We start from the raw sequence: 17,092 nt of genomic DNA, 5'->3' as shown, positions 1-17,092 counted from the left end.
CTGGAGCTCTTAATAATCTACATATATGTCATTCATTCTAATATGGAACTACTGTAATAATCTATGTATATGCCATTCAATCTAATCTACTGTAAAACATAAACATGCTTGCTGTTAATACATGACATGATACTGCGATTTGAAAATAATATATATGTTGTACGATGCTATAATCAAGTAGAGAATATTATGATTTTGCTTAATCTTCTTCATAGTATCATGAAGTGAAGAGTACTATTAAAATTAATTTCCTCATTTTGTATGCAGCATCCTCATGGCATCCGGGAACCAAGGGTCTGCCCCAAGGGCATTAGTTGTCGAGGATATCAAAGTTGATTGTGTGATTCTCATGCATATGTTGCACAAACTTAACTGCGAGGTTACTGCTGTTGAGAATGGGAAAGAAGCTATTGACCTTTTTGTGGAAGGGAAAACATTTGACATTGTTTTCTTAGATAAGGATATGCCCATAATGTCGGGTCCTGAGGTACGGTATATATTTTAAATTGATATATAGTAGATTTATATTTATTTCATGTTATTTTTTATGAACATTAATCTCAAGTTTCTCCAAAACTTATAGAAAAAAGATATCTTCTAGCATTTCGACTTACTAGTATTACTTATCAGTTATTTCACCTGTTGTATTATGTTACAGCATAACAAATAAAAAAACTTGTAGCGTATATGAAGCTAACGAACCAATTTAGTTATTTTTATGGTAGGTTTTTATTGCCCTAGTAATACAATATAAACTTAAGCATCATCAAAATTAAATTAGGACTCATAACTGACAAAAGTTTAATTTCTTGGTGGATTGTTTGGCAGGCTGTGGCCAAGATCCGTGCCATTGGACCTACTGAGGTGAAAATTATTGGGGTCTCAGCAGATTTTGGTGGCCGGGAGGCATTCATGCAAGCTGGTGCTGATGTGTTTGTGCCCAAACCAGTGAAGCTTGAGACTCTCGAGGCTATGCTCGAGGTGGTCATTAGCAAGAAGAACATGAGCGGCTAGGAACAGCATGTAGCAACAACATAATATTTGCTTGTGGATTATTATTCGAATTTCATGCTTTATTATAGGTTATTTGCTTTGTTGGGGTGAGAGAACTCTGCAAGTTGTAATAGTTTCGAACAAATTTGGATACTTTCTATGATAATTAATTTATGTTTGAAGACAATCTGATCATTATCGTTCGATGGGTTATGTTGGGGTCCACTTCGTGAATTAGGTGGCATGGCTCCTTGTTTCCGTGCCTTTGTCTCTTGTCTTTCAGGTGACGCTCGAAGCTTTAGGCAAAGCCCCTTGAAGGTAGACCGCGCAAGCCATCCGGACGAGACTAGAAGCTTTGCTAAGATGAAGCATTATGAGAAAGAGATCAAGATGAGACTAGCTGCGAACACAAGGTTAATATGTGCCCTTGTGTGTCAATCGAGTTTGTGGTGAGTGATTGTCAGGAGATGATCAGACTAACCATGGCGTGAGTATGCATGTGCAACATGTCTCTTGGTTGTGTTAGTGTGCAGGTGTGGTGCACAGGACGATCGATAGACATGGAGAAGGTCAATTAAATACGTGTTGTGCTGATGGACTAGGAGCAGTGAAGGACAGACGTGAGGCTTGGACTGAGGGGCCAACATGGCTGAAAGACTAATCATGGTGGCTGACACTTGGGGACATCAACTAGCAAGAGTACATGAAGAGGAGTTGACCGTGATGACGAAGTCAAGACAGCGGTTGACCAAGTCAAGCAGAAGGCGCTAGAGGACTTGGTGATCAGACGGTCGAGGATGATGGTGACACGTGTCGAGATTGTGGAGGAGGCATAGCGGATACGCTTCTTCAGAAGAATTGGTGGTTTGAGTCTCAAAACCACCGGCCAGACGGTTTTTGGGTTTGGGCCTCAAAACCCGATTGGAGTTCCAGCGGGAACAGGAGAAGGCATATGGCGTCATCGCAAAGCTTGTGTCGAGATGAAAACAAAGTCATGAAGAGCCCGTGGCCATCGGATGATTGGATCTCAAGTTAGACCATTATGCCTCTGGGGTTAACTATAAATAAGATAAAGGCTGCCCCAATTAGCAATCTCTTCCGGTTTAATTTTCCCACATCTAGGTTTCATTCTCTGTAGTAGCCATATGTAGTTTGTGAAAGGATCAAGATGCCCAAGAGGGGGGGTGAATTGGGCTAATTCTAAATTTCTTCGTAATAATTAAGTCCTATGGTTAGCCCAATTAACCCCTTGTGCCTAGAAAGTGTTTCTAATTGTTCTACCGCACAAAAGACTTGCAACCTAAGTTCCAATCCTACTCTAGCATGGCAATTCTAAGAATGTAAAGACATGAATTGAATTGCACAAAGTAAATGCTCAAGGTAAATGCTCAAAGTAAATAGAGAGGAAGGAACGCGGTGATGTTTTGCTGAGGTATCGGAGAGTCGCCACTCCCCACTAGTCCTCGTTGGAGCACCCGCGCAAGGGTGTAGCTTCCCCTTGATCCGTGCAAGGATTAAGTGCTCTCTACGGGTTGATTCTTCGACACTCCGTCGTGGTGAATCACCCACAACCGCTCACAACTTGAGTTGGGTCACCCACAAGCTCCGCCGGGTGATCACCGAACTCCCAATCACCACCAAGCCGTCTAGGTGATGGCGATCACCAAGAGTAACAAGCACGAACTCTCACTTGACCACGACAAGCCTAATGAGAAGGTGGATGCACACTTTGCTACTCTTGATCTTCACTAATGAGGGCTCTCTTTGGGATTCTCAAATCCCAATTACCTCACTAGGACCTTGCTCTTCTTGGCACTCCCTAAGGTGTTTCTCAGCTGTTGGAATGAGCAAAAGTACCCTCACACACGAGTGGAGGTGGTATTTATAACACTGGCTGAAAAACAAACTGTTATGTGCCTCTGCGGGGTGACCGAACACTCCGGTCAGTATACCCTGAACTCCAGTGTTTACAGTGTGACCGGACATGTTCGGTCACGATTTTCCCTCTCTGGAACCTTACTGGAGTCGACCAGTCGCTGCCTCTCTATGTCCGGTCACTTGACCTCTCAGCATCTGGTCAAACCAGACACAATCACCTTGGTCAAATGAACTGACCGGACTCTGCGCCAGCATCCGGTCACACCGAAGCTAGCGTCCGGTCAGTATTTGACCCTCCATTCACTTCCAACTCTCGATCATGCGTGAATGAAGTTTGCTCCATTGGATCTTAGCCATATGTAGGAGCTACCTAGCGCTAGTTCTAACAAGTGTGCATCACAACTAACTCACTAGACTCACCTAGGTCAAGCTAACCGTCCATACCCCCCTTAATAGTACGGCCAAAGGAAAAACAAAGTCCTAAATTACTCTAAGTGTCTCTTCAACTCCAATCGACACTTAGAACTTGTCCATCCTTAACATTGTTGTCCATCCTTTGAAAACTGAAACGATTTCCATCATAGGGCATGACCACCTTGATTGTCCAATCGATCTCCATTACTATGACCTAACTTAATTGCCTCTGCAAAACACATGTTAGTCATAGTAATCTTGTATTGTCATTAATCACCGAAACCGAACTAGGGGCCTAGATGCTTTCAATCTCCCCCTTTTTGGTGATTGATGACAATACCACCTCGAGTATGTGAAAGAGTTGAGGTTTTTAACATGCTTGGATCATATAAGCTTTAGTCAATAAGAACAAAGGTGTTAGTCAAGCTTATATGAACCAAGCCAACATGATGTACTCAAAAGGTATGAAATAAGCATGAGTACAAGTAATAAAGCTCATTTGCATCGGAGTAAGACACGGAAGCAAGGGCAAATGAGCATAACACAAGTGATATGACATATAAATAATTCAAAGTAGAGATCACACATGTCATATATCATGGTCACGTAGATATCACTATCACATATATATAGTTCAATGCATGAAAGTAAACACACGATAAATGCATAATAGTGTATCACACATAAAAAACTTCAAATGTAATATATAAGCTAATAAGATAACTAAGCTCCCCCTAAATCTATCATACTCAAACCCTCTCCCCCTTTGGCGTCAAACACCAAAACCTAAGGGTCGATCGGCAGGGCTGTAGCGGACAAGTCAGGTGCTGAAGTACGAGGAGCAAGCTAAAACTAAGTGCCATCATCATCTGACCCTGAGCTCTGAGCAGTCTGACCCTCTGTAGCTGTAATTGGTGCTATAGTAGTCTGGGTCGGATCAGGAACTAGAGCTGCTATAGACTAAGCTGGTAGGACTATAGTAGGCTCTGATGATGCCACTGAGAAAGGGAGCATCTCTGTAGTCCTGGTAATAGGTGTAACTGTAGAAGGACCTAGGACATGTAGATATGGAGGAGTAGGCATCCCTGTCAACTCACTAAAGGAAGCACCAAGGCTCCTGGACACTATGGTCTCTGGCACAAGCAGCGAAGATGTCCCAGCTGGTGTGAAGCCCATCTAAAAAGGTGTGAACTACAGGGCTAGTGTTGGCGAAGCAAAGTACTGGGACACCTGCTCTATAGGAGAAGCAAACGGCACCGGTGGATGTCCCTAACTCTAAAGCCCATTGGGCTGTAACGCTAGAGTCATCGAAGTAGTGGCTGCCTAACCAAGCTAGGGCGAAAGCTATGGTGGTGGAGCCCCAATAGCTATGACTACATGTTGCATAAATCCAAGAAGCTGCTACTGCATGAGTATCTGCTGCTGATGCATGGCCTGCTGCTGCTGCTATAGAGTCTGAGTCTGCTGCTGAATGGCGAGTGCTGCTGCTGGATCTCCTGTTGCTGCTGCTGGAACTCATCCTACCGAGTCTAGAACTGTGCAAACATAGCAGCTGTCTTCTGAGCTTGGCATGCCTGGTCCTGCCTCATCCGCTCAAGTATAGTAAATAGAGCAGGGTCTGTCTGTGGGGCAGGTGGGGGCTAAGCTAGAACTGCCAGCCTCATGATCATATTGCTATGGAGGCATCCAAGGAACGGGCTGGTAGTCATCATCAGAACTATCACTGGGGTCGCTCACGACTATACCCTCCTGCTGAGCAAGCTCCTCCTCAGTAGCTACAATGCCCCTGATAATATCATCCTGCTAGGCTATAGACTCTGGCACCTCAGGACGTTGACGCGGCTAACTAGGTGTTGTAGGTGTACTGTGCCTGATCATCTGTGTCATGTTATAGGCAGGAAACTCTATGGTGGAACCACTGTACTCAGCAAGCATCTCTGGTGGCCTCACTATGACTGCCCTATGGATAAGCCATGTGATCCAGTGAGCATAAGGTAGCTACCTATGTCCTCTGAAGCCCTCAGCTATAGTATCCTCCATCTTTGATAGGATAAGATCCCAAATATCAAATACTATCTGCTGCATCAGAGAGTTGATTAGCCACAACTGTATACATGTCAAGCCCTCTCTACATCCCATCCTGGGAAGCAGTGTCCTCCTCATAATAGCCTCAAGCACACGAGCAGTGGGGTTAAGGTCACTGGGGTTCCTCCTCGACCCTTCGCCAAAAGGCTCCTTGAAACAGTGATGGGCCAAGTCAGTAGGGGGCACGTTGCCACCATGAGGGTGTCTAGGGGGTGCTGTCTGGCCATAGCACACCTCATGAAGTCTAACTGGCTGCTCCTGAAGTCTAAGAATCTCCCTGGCCCTAGTGCTCATCAATCGATAGTCTTTCCCACCAAATGCAAAGTGAATAAAGTGATGGTGCAGGTCAATAAAGGGAGAAGCATAGAACTACCGAACCTAAGATGGAACATATAGTCTAGTCCATCCAATCAAACCTGATAGCCCCGGCAGATATGTAAGGTAGGGGCAAATGTGCTCTCCAACTGCTGCAACTATAGAGTCAATGTGGCACACCCTCTGAGATCTGAAAACTACCCCACTGTTGAGATAGGCATTATAGAAATCCTCCTGCAGTGGAGTGTAGAAGTCCTCTGAAGCTCTCTCATCCCTCCTCGGTGGAAACCATACCTCAAAATCAACAAATCTTAGCTGCTAAACCTGCTTGGCCGTGGCGGCCCTCAAGTCAAGATGGGTCACTGGAGGTGGACCCTATGGTCTGGGCAAGTGGACGAGAACTCCTCCGCTATGTGTCAGCCCTCGGCATGACTGGGACACGTGTTACAACCAGAGCGGTGAAGCTATGGCTGAGGTGCCTGCTCTATCTCCTCGGCTTGCTGGCCCTCCTGAGTCTGCTCTATCGGCTCTGCTGGTGGGGGTTGCCGCTGTGGCTCCTGCTGTGACTCCCCCTAAGGCTGAGGCTCCACCATGGGAAGACATTGTCCTTGCATCATGATAGTCCTAGGTGGACTACCATGAAGACACTCAATACGCTCAAGTCTACCCTGCGCCTCTGGTGACAGATGATTTGCAATAACAACTCCACTACGAGCGCCTCCTCTCTCAGCATGCTCTGCGGCCTCTGCAACTATGGCGGCCCTCGCTATATCTGCATCTGGATACTTGCGCTTCCTAATTGCTAGCTTCTTGGCTGCCTTGCCTTTAGGATCTGTAGGCTGGCTAGGCGGGGGTCTCCGATCCTCATCTCCTGGACCACCTCCAATGTTTTTTGTCCGAGCCATCTGAAAGATCTGAGGAAAAAACTACCGCTGACAAAGAAACAACTGCCTCTGTCAAAGATCAACTGCCGCTGACACTTTCGAGGCTTGGCCTCGATCCTTACTCGTGAGCTTGGCTCCGAGTTAAACTATCAACTGCCACCACGATCTCAACGGCACCGACTTGCTACATGATGGAATAGATAGGATATACAATTAAAACAATGTATCTAATAGATATGAAATCCTAGAAGCAAGCAATTTAGATATGAAATTGAGACATGGGACTCGCTACCTGACGAACTGGCAATCTGATGAAAAGATAAGCGATACGCGGGGAACCACTGAATCTAGGGGTTAGGGTTGCAGTGGTGGATCGGTGACACTGGCGATTGTGGTCACCGGCAAGGCTCCAATGTAGGGCTCGACTGCTGGCCTAGGGCACGATGGTGCTGACGCTATGGGTGGCGACAGAGCACTGGCGAGCGGCGACAGCGCGTGGGCAAGCGGCGGTGGCACGCAAGGCAGCTGGGCAGCGCTGGAGAAGGGGCAGTGGTGACGGCGGGCGAGAGGCGCTAGGAGCGGCGGTGCACGGGCTTGCGGCGGCGCGAGGCAACGGGAGCGGCGATGCGTCGGCGTGGAGCTAGGGCACTGGACTGTGGCAGCGGAGGCGAGCTCGGTGGCTGGGCAGAGGCGAGCGGGGTAGGGGCTACGGCGGTGATGATGGCAGATAAAATAGGTCAAAGCCCCATCACTTTGATTAAATAAGGTGGCCCCCAGCGGATCAGAAAAGGAAACGAAGAAAGAGTTCTGAAGTCACTTGAAAACTATTGACCGGATGCTCCAGTGGTAGCGACCGGACGCTATCACCCAGCATCTGGTCGATTCTAGAGAGGTCCAATTCCTCTAGAATCACGACCAGACGTAGTCAGAGTCCGGTCACCTAGCCTTGATGTCTTCATGATCGACCAGACACTGAAGCACCTCCTGACCGGACGCTGGGAAAATACTGTTTTAGCGTTCGGTCACTCCTTCGGCAGCAGGTTCACCTCCTATGAACTGACCAGACGCTGGACAACAGAGTCCAATGCAGCGTCTAGTCACTCCTTCAGCAAATCTACAAGTCCTTCGCGCTGCCTATTCCCAATCAAGTCCCAACTCCAATAAGATCCAAATAACACCAATTGGGACTGATGTGAGTGACCTCTCTCAAACCCTCAAGTTTTTCAAAATATTTTGCCTTAGGCTATAATTCTTTTAAGAAAATAGGCAAAAAAGAGGCAATTGAAGATAAATGACAAAACAACATTCATGCATATGCAATACTTGAATTTAAATCTAGTTGCTTGTCAAGTTTGATCCAAGGTTAAGCTTATTCACATGCTTTTCGGCGGTTATCTTAACCATGTTAGACAAGCCCTATATGCATTCCAAAGATTTAAACATGTTGTATTTACAATGCAATGCAAGGGACAACACAAGCTCATCTTTTAGTAAAGTTGCTAAAATCAAGCACATTGAGTTCATTCCGCAATCTGCAAAATGTTGCCTCATCTAGCGCTTAGTAAAGATATCTGCCAATTGATCCTCGGTCCTTACACCTTCTAGTGATATATCATTTTTAGCAACATGATCTCTAAGAAAGTGATGGCGGATATCTATTTGCTTGGAGCGAGAGTGTTGAACCGGATTATTTGCAAGTTTTACCGCACTTTCATTGTCGCACAAAAGAGGTACTTTATCTACAACTACACCATAGTCTAGCAAAGTTTGTTTTCATGTAAAGTATTTGTGCACAACAAGCACCCGCGGCAATGTAATCCGCTTCGGCGGTGAACAAAGCCACACTATTTTGTTTCTTGGAGGACCAAGACACAAGTGATCTACCAAGCAAATGGCACCCTCTGAATGTGCTCTTTCTATTAACTTTGCAACCGGCATAATCTGAATTGGAATAGCCAACTAATTCAAATATAGCTCCTTTGGGATACCAAAGGCCAATGCTTGGTGTGTGCTTAAGATACCTAAGGATTCTTTTTACGGCAATTAAGTGAGTTTCCTTAGGATTGGCTTGAAACCTAGCACACATACAAACACTAAACATGATGTTAGGCCTAGATGCGGTCAAATATAACAAGCTACTAATCATAGAGCGGTAGAGAGTTTGATCAACCGGGTTACCTCCCTCATCTAGGTCAAGATGTCCATTGGCTGGCATTGGAGTCTTGATTGGCTTACATTCATTCATCTTGAATCTCTTGAGAAGATCATTATTATATTCTCTTAAGAGATGAAAATCCCTTCTCTCATTTGCTTGACTTGAAAACCAAGAAAGAATGTAAGCTCTCCAATCATTGACATCTCGAACTCCTTCGACATCAATTCACCAAATTCTTTGCATGAATCTTCATTTGATGATCCAAAGATGATATCATCAACATACACTTGACAAATGAAGATATGCCCATCAAGCTTCTTGGTGAATAGTGTGGTGTCGACCTTTCCAATGGTGAAGCCCTTCTCAATAAGGAAGTCTCGAAGGCGCTCATACCAAGCTTTTGGGGCTTGCTTAAGCCCATACAATGCCTTGGACAACCTATAAACATGATTAGAATATCTAGGGTCTTCAAACCCAAGAGGTTGATCAACATAGACTAGTTCATTAATAAAGCCATTTAAAAATGCACTTTTCACATCCATTTGATAAAGTTTTATTTCATGATGTAATGCATATGCAAGGAGGATACGGATGGCTTCTAATCTTGCAACTAGGGCAAAGGTCTCTCCAAAATCCAAACCTTCAACTTGAGAGAACCCCTTTGCAACTAGTCTTGCCTTATTCCTCACAACAACACCTTGATCATCTTGCTTGTTTCGGAACACCCACTTTGTTCCAATGACTCTTGCACCTTTTGGCCGCTCTTCAAGAGACCAAACTTCATTGCGGGTGAAGTTGTTCAACTCTTCATGCATGGCATTTATCCAATCCAGATGTTGAAGAGCTTCTTCTACCTTAGTAGGCTCAAAGCAAGAGACAAAAGAGTGATGAGCAATAAATGAAGCAAGTTTTTGAGATCGAGTCATTACACCCTTTGATGGACTCCCTTTGATGAGATCTTGTGGATGATCTTGAAGTAGGGGTGTATTTCTTCTATTAACCACTTGAGGGGGAGGTTGTGGAGCATCAACATCTTGTGCTTGTACCACCATTTGTTCATGGGAGACATGAGTATCTTCATTTTCTACTCTCCCATTTTTCATCATCTTGTGGCACACTTGATGAAGAAGGTGGATCAATCACTTGTACATCATCTTCATCATCTTTAGGCTTGATGTCTCCAACCGGAATGTTCTTCATAGCCTCCCTCAATCGGGTCCGGCGATGGAAGCAGTGGCACTGTCGCCTAAATCAGAGAAGGAGCACCTACAGAGATTGGATCAGTGAGCTCCTTAGTAAACAGATGGAAGCTTGCTTCATACTCAGATGTGTGAAGAGGAGAAAAATCCAAGAAAGATGGAGGGAAGTGCGAAAGGATTACCATTGCCTTTGGATCTTGCTAGGATTGAGCTAGAGCGGCCACGGCGGTGATGAGTACCAGCCTAGTCACCGGTGGATCCTGTGTGGGCCCTTACTGGTGAGGCATACTGGCGTGGGGTACTAGCTTGTCGACGGTGAGTGATGGCTTGCACCCCGCTGAGTAGGGGCAGTCGCACAGTTCAGCACTAGGGAGCAAGGAGCGGCGATGAGGAACAATAGCTATGGGCGAGGAGAAAGACACAGGGTGGGTAGCGTGCTATGTAAGCAACCATTTTAGACGTGGGAATGGAAATTGTGCCCAACTTTGTAAAAATGTGAAGGAGTCCACGCGTGGGCTTGGAAATTGATGAAAGTGTTACCATCTAGACTGTATGCAGGCAGCGGTGAAGGCTACCGACGGTGATGAATGGGTCCAACGAAGATGTTCTAGGAGCCACCGTGCCACTATCACCGCAGACGATGGCGACTGCTGCCTGGTTGAGGGCGTCACTCATTCTACCTGATTGTAAACTGTCACTTGTTCTACCCGATTGTAACTAGAAAATGTTAGATTAAGTAGGAAATAAACTAGAACTGAGTCCAACATTCAACAATAAATCTTTCATTAATATCTTGTACCCTACATACAATCTATGGGTTCAGAAATTGAAATATGACATTCCAACGATCCTCATAACTTGCTTTGCTTTGGATAAGGGTCATTTACATCTATCTCCTTAATACGTTCAATCAATGATGGAGCTAGATGCAACAACATTCTTCAATTTGCAAAGACCTTACAAGTATGGGGGGTAACCCATTACCCGACTAAATAGGAGAATGGAGAAGGGGAACAACCTCACGAAACTTCCTCTAACATCCCCCTAGGTGAAGTGGGAGGAAGAGGAGAAACAGAGCAACGAGGATATCTATTCCCACATCTAGATTGCATTCATGAGCCAGAACTGCTCTGGCTCACGAATGCAATCCAGATGATGCTCGGGCCCTTGCTCTAGTGAAAGCTCCAGAAGATCCACCGGCACCAGGGCTCTTGCTCCAATGAAAGCTCTCCATGGTTTTGATTCTACATGCTCTAACCGCAGATGGTGATCAGTAGTGGGACCGTACCATGGAGGCGTTCCTCGCTACCTTCATGAAACATCCTCTAACACCTAGGACTAGCGGACATAGCCACGCCTAGGTGATGGCGGAAGCTGATCTTGAAGGCCTTCTCCCAGTGGCGCCAAAGTTGATGGAGGTCTAGGGTATCCATGGCGATGGAGACTAGGAGCAACTAAAGGGTTTCTCTGGTTTGTCCGATGGTAAGGGAGGAAGAAGGTTGGGATCAGAGTGTGCTCAAGAGGTTCGCCTTACCTTTGATTAAATAGCCCCACCTCAAGACATGAGCGGGGATGGAACCATCAAGATCCGTGACTTGCACGGTCACCCACGAGGGTCATGAGCGACGGTGTGGCAAAGATGACGAGAAGTGGAAAACGAGGCGGTTTACATTCACTTGCAGATTTCATACTCATCTAAAGGCCAGTCTCAGTGGGACTTTCATTTTCATTAAATAGGCCACGTCTCTCACGCAATCTTAGTGGAGCACAATTCTCGTGGAACGACATTGGAAATTGGATGGAGAAAATTGACTGCACCACGTGGCTAGTTGTGAGTTCCCACGCCACTTCATAGAGGGTATTTAGACCCTGCTCGGCCACCTCCCCTGCCTCCTCCTGAGTCAATGTACGTCAATCGCTCCGCTCCGCCTCTCCAGCCCTCCTGCTCGCCGCCGTCCACACGTTGTAGCTTCATCCACAATGCCATGCGAGCCCTCAATTGGCCTCACCATGCTCCACATCGCACGACGTTGATGCCGGCAATCATGGCGGTGAGGCGACACCCCACGTTGTTGACGGCGCTCCCTACCAACCTGGCCATTGAGATCGCCGACCACCTTGCTGTGACCTCAGAGCGACCCATGGATGACCTCCGCAACCTACGGGTGACCTACTCATCCATGTGTTGCATCTGTGGTGACCCCGTCGTTGGTTGACTCCTAGCACTAGACCGGTGTAGTCACGAGGCGACATCGTGGAACGATCTCAGCGACTACTACGCCCTCCTTCCTATCCTAACCCAACTTGGCAACCCGAAGGCTTGCTTGCACACGGGGATACCAATCCTATTCGAGGAAAACCATAGCCTCCAGCCATGTCTTGATGATCTCATCCATGCAACCGATGCCAGGCACAATCTAGTGGCCTATCTGGTCACCATATTCCTATATAGGCACAATGGCGATGCCGGCGATGATGACACTATGAGGTGGTAAATGAGACAGGTCAAGGGCGAGGAAGAATGTTGGGCGGCTATGGTGGGCGGTGGTGGCGGGCCAATGAGTAGGTGGCTAAGCAACAAGGGGTGTGTGATGTGCCATCGCCCAACCACCAAGGTGATCCATGAAATGACGTGGGGCAAGAAGTGGCTAACGCCGCCGACACAGGTGCGCGGAGATCTTCTGTGCGTAGGCAGCGCTTGCAGCGATGTAGATGGATGGAAAGGAAGGGCTATGTTTTGCAGCGAGGATTGTAGGCTTTGCCGTGAATTTGAGTTGTTCGCATGGTATATTGGAATAAGAAACTACTAATTCACTCTTTTACATGCGTGAGTGAATTAGTTAACTTTTGATTTTCTGTTGCTTTTGCTTTTGCTTTTTTGTTGTTTTGTTTCAATTTTATTTGTAGTGCCCCATAACTTAAGACGACTTAATAGACTATATGTACAATGGTTGTCCTTTTAAGTTGTCTCACAGTAACTCAATTCCTTAATTAATGCATAGAATAAAAATAGGAATGTGAGTTGCATGACAATAGCAACTTATACAATGGTATAGCGTATGATACGACATGAGCAGGGACTCACGCACGGGCTTGGAAATTCAAACGATACACATGGGACTCACGTGCGGGCTTCGAAATTGACATGAAAGTGTTACCATCCACACCATCTACAGGCGGTGGTGAAGGCTACCGATGCTGGAGAATGGGTCCTATGAAGATGTTAGCACCTAATAACGACGGTCGTGTCATTCGTGTCAAAGGCGCACAAATGGAACGTTCCAGGCAACAGTAAACACAGATATGTTCAAAGTTTAAACTCAAAGTAAATAGTTGTATGAACAATTTTTGTACATGATGCAGAGGCAGATTACAATCCAACTACTCGAGGGGAGAGTAAAGAATGATGTAAGGAACATCCATCACGGCCGACATGGCCGCGGCCGTGGGCTGAAAGTAGAGGATGAGGTCCTCTCGATCGCAAAAGGACGATCATGGCAGGAACCAAGGCTCCAGCCCACACAGCCCCCACGCTGAAGTTGGGAGCGGCTAGGGCCCCCGCGGCACCTTGGTGAATGCCATAGTTGGTCACCTCCATGACCCATGCCAGCAAAGCACGAAGACGCTCCTCCACTATCTCACCCGTAGGCGCCACTGCACGGATGGCAACGACTGCTGCTTGGTCGAGGGCATCAAAGCGGCGACTATTTTTCACAGACAACTGGGCGACGACATGGGCATTGTTGTTGGCATCTCAGTGAAGGAGGATCGCCTCCACCGTCTGCTGGGTAGGTCATCATTGGCCTAACGCAACTCCGCTGCCTCGGCCTGTGTGGCGTGGAGGCTGCTCCTCGACTACTTAAAAAGGTGACAAGAAAACCCTACAAGTGAACACACGATGTCGCATTGCATGAAGTGAAAGAGCAGATTGTGCCCAATATGATTTACCAGTGAGCCACGCCTAGGCCTCGGCAGTGGTAGCCTCCGTCGTGGTCATTTTGTGCTCTGACGCGACAAGCCACCGTCTGCACAATGTTGAGGCAAAGCTACAGCCGGTGCACCTCCTGGCTCTCCTCTCCGAGGGAAGATCGGGGCACCGGTTGTGGTGACACCGAGGTGCCTCCCCCATTAGCGGGGAAGCACGTTGCAGATGGGCTATGGACATAGCTCTGTATAATGGGAAGCATCCAAGACCACCAGCATAAGATAAAGTGCAAGAAGCCATACTTAATTACCCGTACTCCCATCGTAAACTATCACGAAGGAGGGGAGGACCTCCGAACACCCTCTCCTCCGGTGAGTCTTCCCTTGGGTGCTTCTGCCTCTCCGCCATTGGATGAGATTTGGAAGATGGGGTGTGTGGGTGGTAAGTGTAATGAGTTTAGAAAGGAATCGTACTTGCTATCCTGCTTTTATCGAAGGATATATATAGGCAAGCTAGGTGTCCGTTTGATTTCCTACGATTGCACCAAGCGAGAGCAGGAGTTAAGGCGAGGCCACGTCTCCTACGATCTTAGTGGACCACACTTCTCCTGGAATGGCGTTGGAAGTTGGACGGAGAAAATTGTAAACAAATAATATGTCTAAAAATGCAAATGCTAAAAAATGAAACAATATACAGTTACAAGTACGACACCCATTGAGGCAACATTTCATTAAAAAAGTAAATCTTTATTCATAAGTTCAGTATGTTACAATCAAAAGGTGTACAATAACACAGATGTATCCAAGACTACTGGGTGTACAATAACAAAGATGTATCGAGTATAGAAAACAACCTATACTCGACTACGATGTTGTAAAACTTCCACTAACATCACCCAAGAAGGGGCATGAAGCGGAGTTTGAAATGATAGAGTTGTAGTCATAGGCTGCTCCATTGAAGAGAGCCAACACGACACCAACCTCGCAAAGCTTCCACTTGCATCCCCCCATAGGCAAGGGTTGCAGTGGAAAGCATGAGGAGAAGGAAGGGAAACAAGCATTCCCTTGCACTGTCGCATCTTCAAGCGCTCCCTTGTTGCACCGTCGCATCTGCATCTACGATGTGGACGAAGTTTACATCAGCATCACGATGAAGCTCCATGGAAGCATGCTTTCTCTGCCACACTGGCATGCTCTTTGGCAAGCTACACCTAGAGCATCCTAGAGATGATCTTGGCTTTCTTGGCTCGCCGAAGGCACTTCCTCAGCTCCGAGGCTTGCCGGTCATACTACTCATCCAGAGCAAGCAGGTACATGGTCAAGTGTACCACAGTTGGACTGTCTTCTTGCGCATCCCATCCATGCGAGCCCTCCATACTCGTCAATTATTTTCCAAAAGTGGAAAGAACCTCATGGGGGTAAGAGCAATGGGTTCTTCATAGATCTAGCAAAGGTGCCGCAAGGCTTTGTGGGCCACAACTTGGTAGGTGTCGATGAAGCGAAACCTGGTTGTGGTCACATTCCAAGCTTCAGTGATGTTGAGGCATTCCTCACTCTTCCCAATATAGATGGTAACTTCACACCGCTCAGTGCCATGCTTTTCATACTCACAGCCCTCATACTCGGGATGATCTTTGACTCTAAGTTTTTGCAGGATGGCATACAGGATTTTGGGAAAACCCTCAGTGTTCAGGCAGTTACTGCTAACCCAGGCTCCTGCCATTCCTGGTGGGTGGTTGCAAGGAAGGAATGAGCGAAAAGCTTGCTCAAAAGGAAAAGCTAGGCAAGCTAGAGTGCACCGGGTGGTGGTACCAATGGCTAGGCCAGACCCTACTTATAATGGCAGAGCATTCAGTGGTCCTGGCGCAGTCCACCCTCGGTTCTAGTGTGAGCACTACAAATGAATCGACCAAATTTTTTTTGCGCGTTCAAGGCGAGCGATGTCCGAGGCCATTAATGACTAGTACTGTTGCAGGGCAAGGGTCTGACAAGAGCGCAAAAAAGAGTATGGGGCGATGTGGGTCATGGCAGGCGTGAACCACAAGCGAACATGGAGCATGAAGTCACAGTGCAGTAATAACTCCGGAACAAGGACAGGTCAGTCATGCACAATACGACACGCGTGACATCTATGAAGGGCGCATCTACCAGCAATACGGTCACGATGACTAAGGCATTACTAGCGCGACCGACTTAAAGATCGTAGACTATGCGAGAGTCAGTCCACCGGAGAGAACCTAGTTAAACCTATTTCGGATGTTCAACTATAGCAATAGGGCTACTTATATAATTCATAGTTAAACGCCCTAACTTTTTGTAAAAATAGGTTGTCAAATTTTAGTTTAGAAAATGAGTTTTGAAGCTTTATTTCATCATTTATGTTCTGATACCACCTATGGTAGAATCACCTAAGCTAATGCCTCTCAGAAGTACTTGTCTTTCATTAGACACTTAGTACCCAAGAGAGGACACAAAACTACGCAGTTCTGTCGAGCACACCCCAAGGGAGAACTCGAAAATCCACATTTTTTCATTAGGATCATAAATAAGATAATACAGCTTACAACATTCTCTGAAGTCATTTCTTACATCACTTTATTACAGTAACAAAATATTACCTCAATTGATTATAACAGCGGAATATAACAATGTTATCAGAGTTACAGAGGAAGCAAGATTAATTTAATGACATAGTGGAGCATTAACATAGTGGACATTTTCATACAAGAGATGCTAGCAGATTTTACATCTTTTCTTATAAAAACTTTTTGTGAGGGTTATAAATAAACACTACGATCGTAGCATGAAAGAAATCCTCTCTGAGCCCACTAGGAGGTTTCCACAAACAAGAGTCAGCTCTAAGTATCCTCTGATCACCTACAATAGGGGAATAAAACCCTGAGTACTCGATTGTACTCAGCAAGACTTACTCAACAAGAGGAAAAAAAAAAGACTCCAAGGATATGCAAGGTTATCTAGCTTGTGGGTTATTGCATCTGCGAAAGTATTATTAAACGTGCGTCCTTATATTCAACTTCATTAGTAGTCATCATTAGTTCATTAACTAACCATTCTATGTAGGCACCTATACTACTTTCAAGCAGGTGGTAAGCAATCAGAACCATTTTACCATCTTTCATATTCTAGTTCTTACTACAGTGCTAGACCATAGCCAAGTCGAAACCGTCTCACAGAAACGGCGATTCGCGAATCAATGTATCCCAACTGGGTACCTCAAAACACAC

General features: G+C 46.2%; 1 protein-coding gene across 1 annotated transcript; it reads left to right on the top strand.

The window, feature by feature from the left end:
* The first annotated feature begins 274 nt into the window (after positions 1 to 274).
* LOC136491633 (two-component response regulator ORR42-like) lies at positions 275 to 1,014 on the top strand. The gene is made up of 2 exons (XM_066487916.1): positions 275 to 487; positions 829 to 1,014. Exons 1-2 carry the CDS (start codon positions 275 to 277, stop codon positions 1,012 to 1,014), a joined length of 399 nt encoding a protein of 132 aa, XP_066344013.1.
* Positions 1,015 to 17,092: the final 16,078 nt, after the last annotated feature.

Source organism: Miscanthus floridulus, chromosome 11 (genome assembly GCF_019320115.1).
Source record: "Miscanthus floridulus cultivar M001 chromosome 11, ASM1932011v1, whole genome shotgun sequence".
In the NCBI taxonomy this organism is placed as follows: domain Eukaryota; kingdom Viridiplantae; phylum Streptophyta; class Magnoliopsida; order Poales; family Poaceae; genus Miscanthus; species Miscanthus floridulus.
This window is presented reverse-complemented; position numbering and strand designations above follow the sequence as displayed.

Coding starts and splice junctions, on each gene's coding strand:
- LOC136491633 (XM_066487916.1), top strand. CDS start 275: ATGGCATCCGGGAACCAAGGGTCTGCCCCAAGGGCATTAGTTGTCGAG. Junction 488..828: donor CCATAATGTCGGGTCCTGAG/GTACGGTATATA, acceptor ATTGTTTGGCAG/GCTGTGGCCAAGATCCGTGC.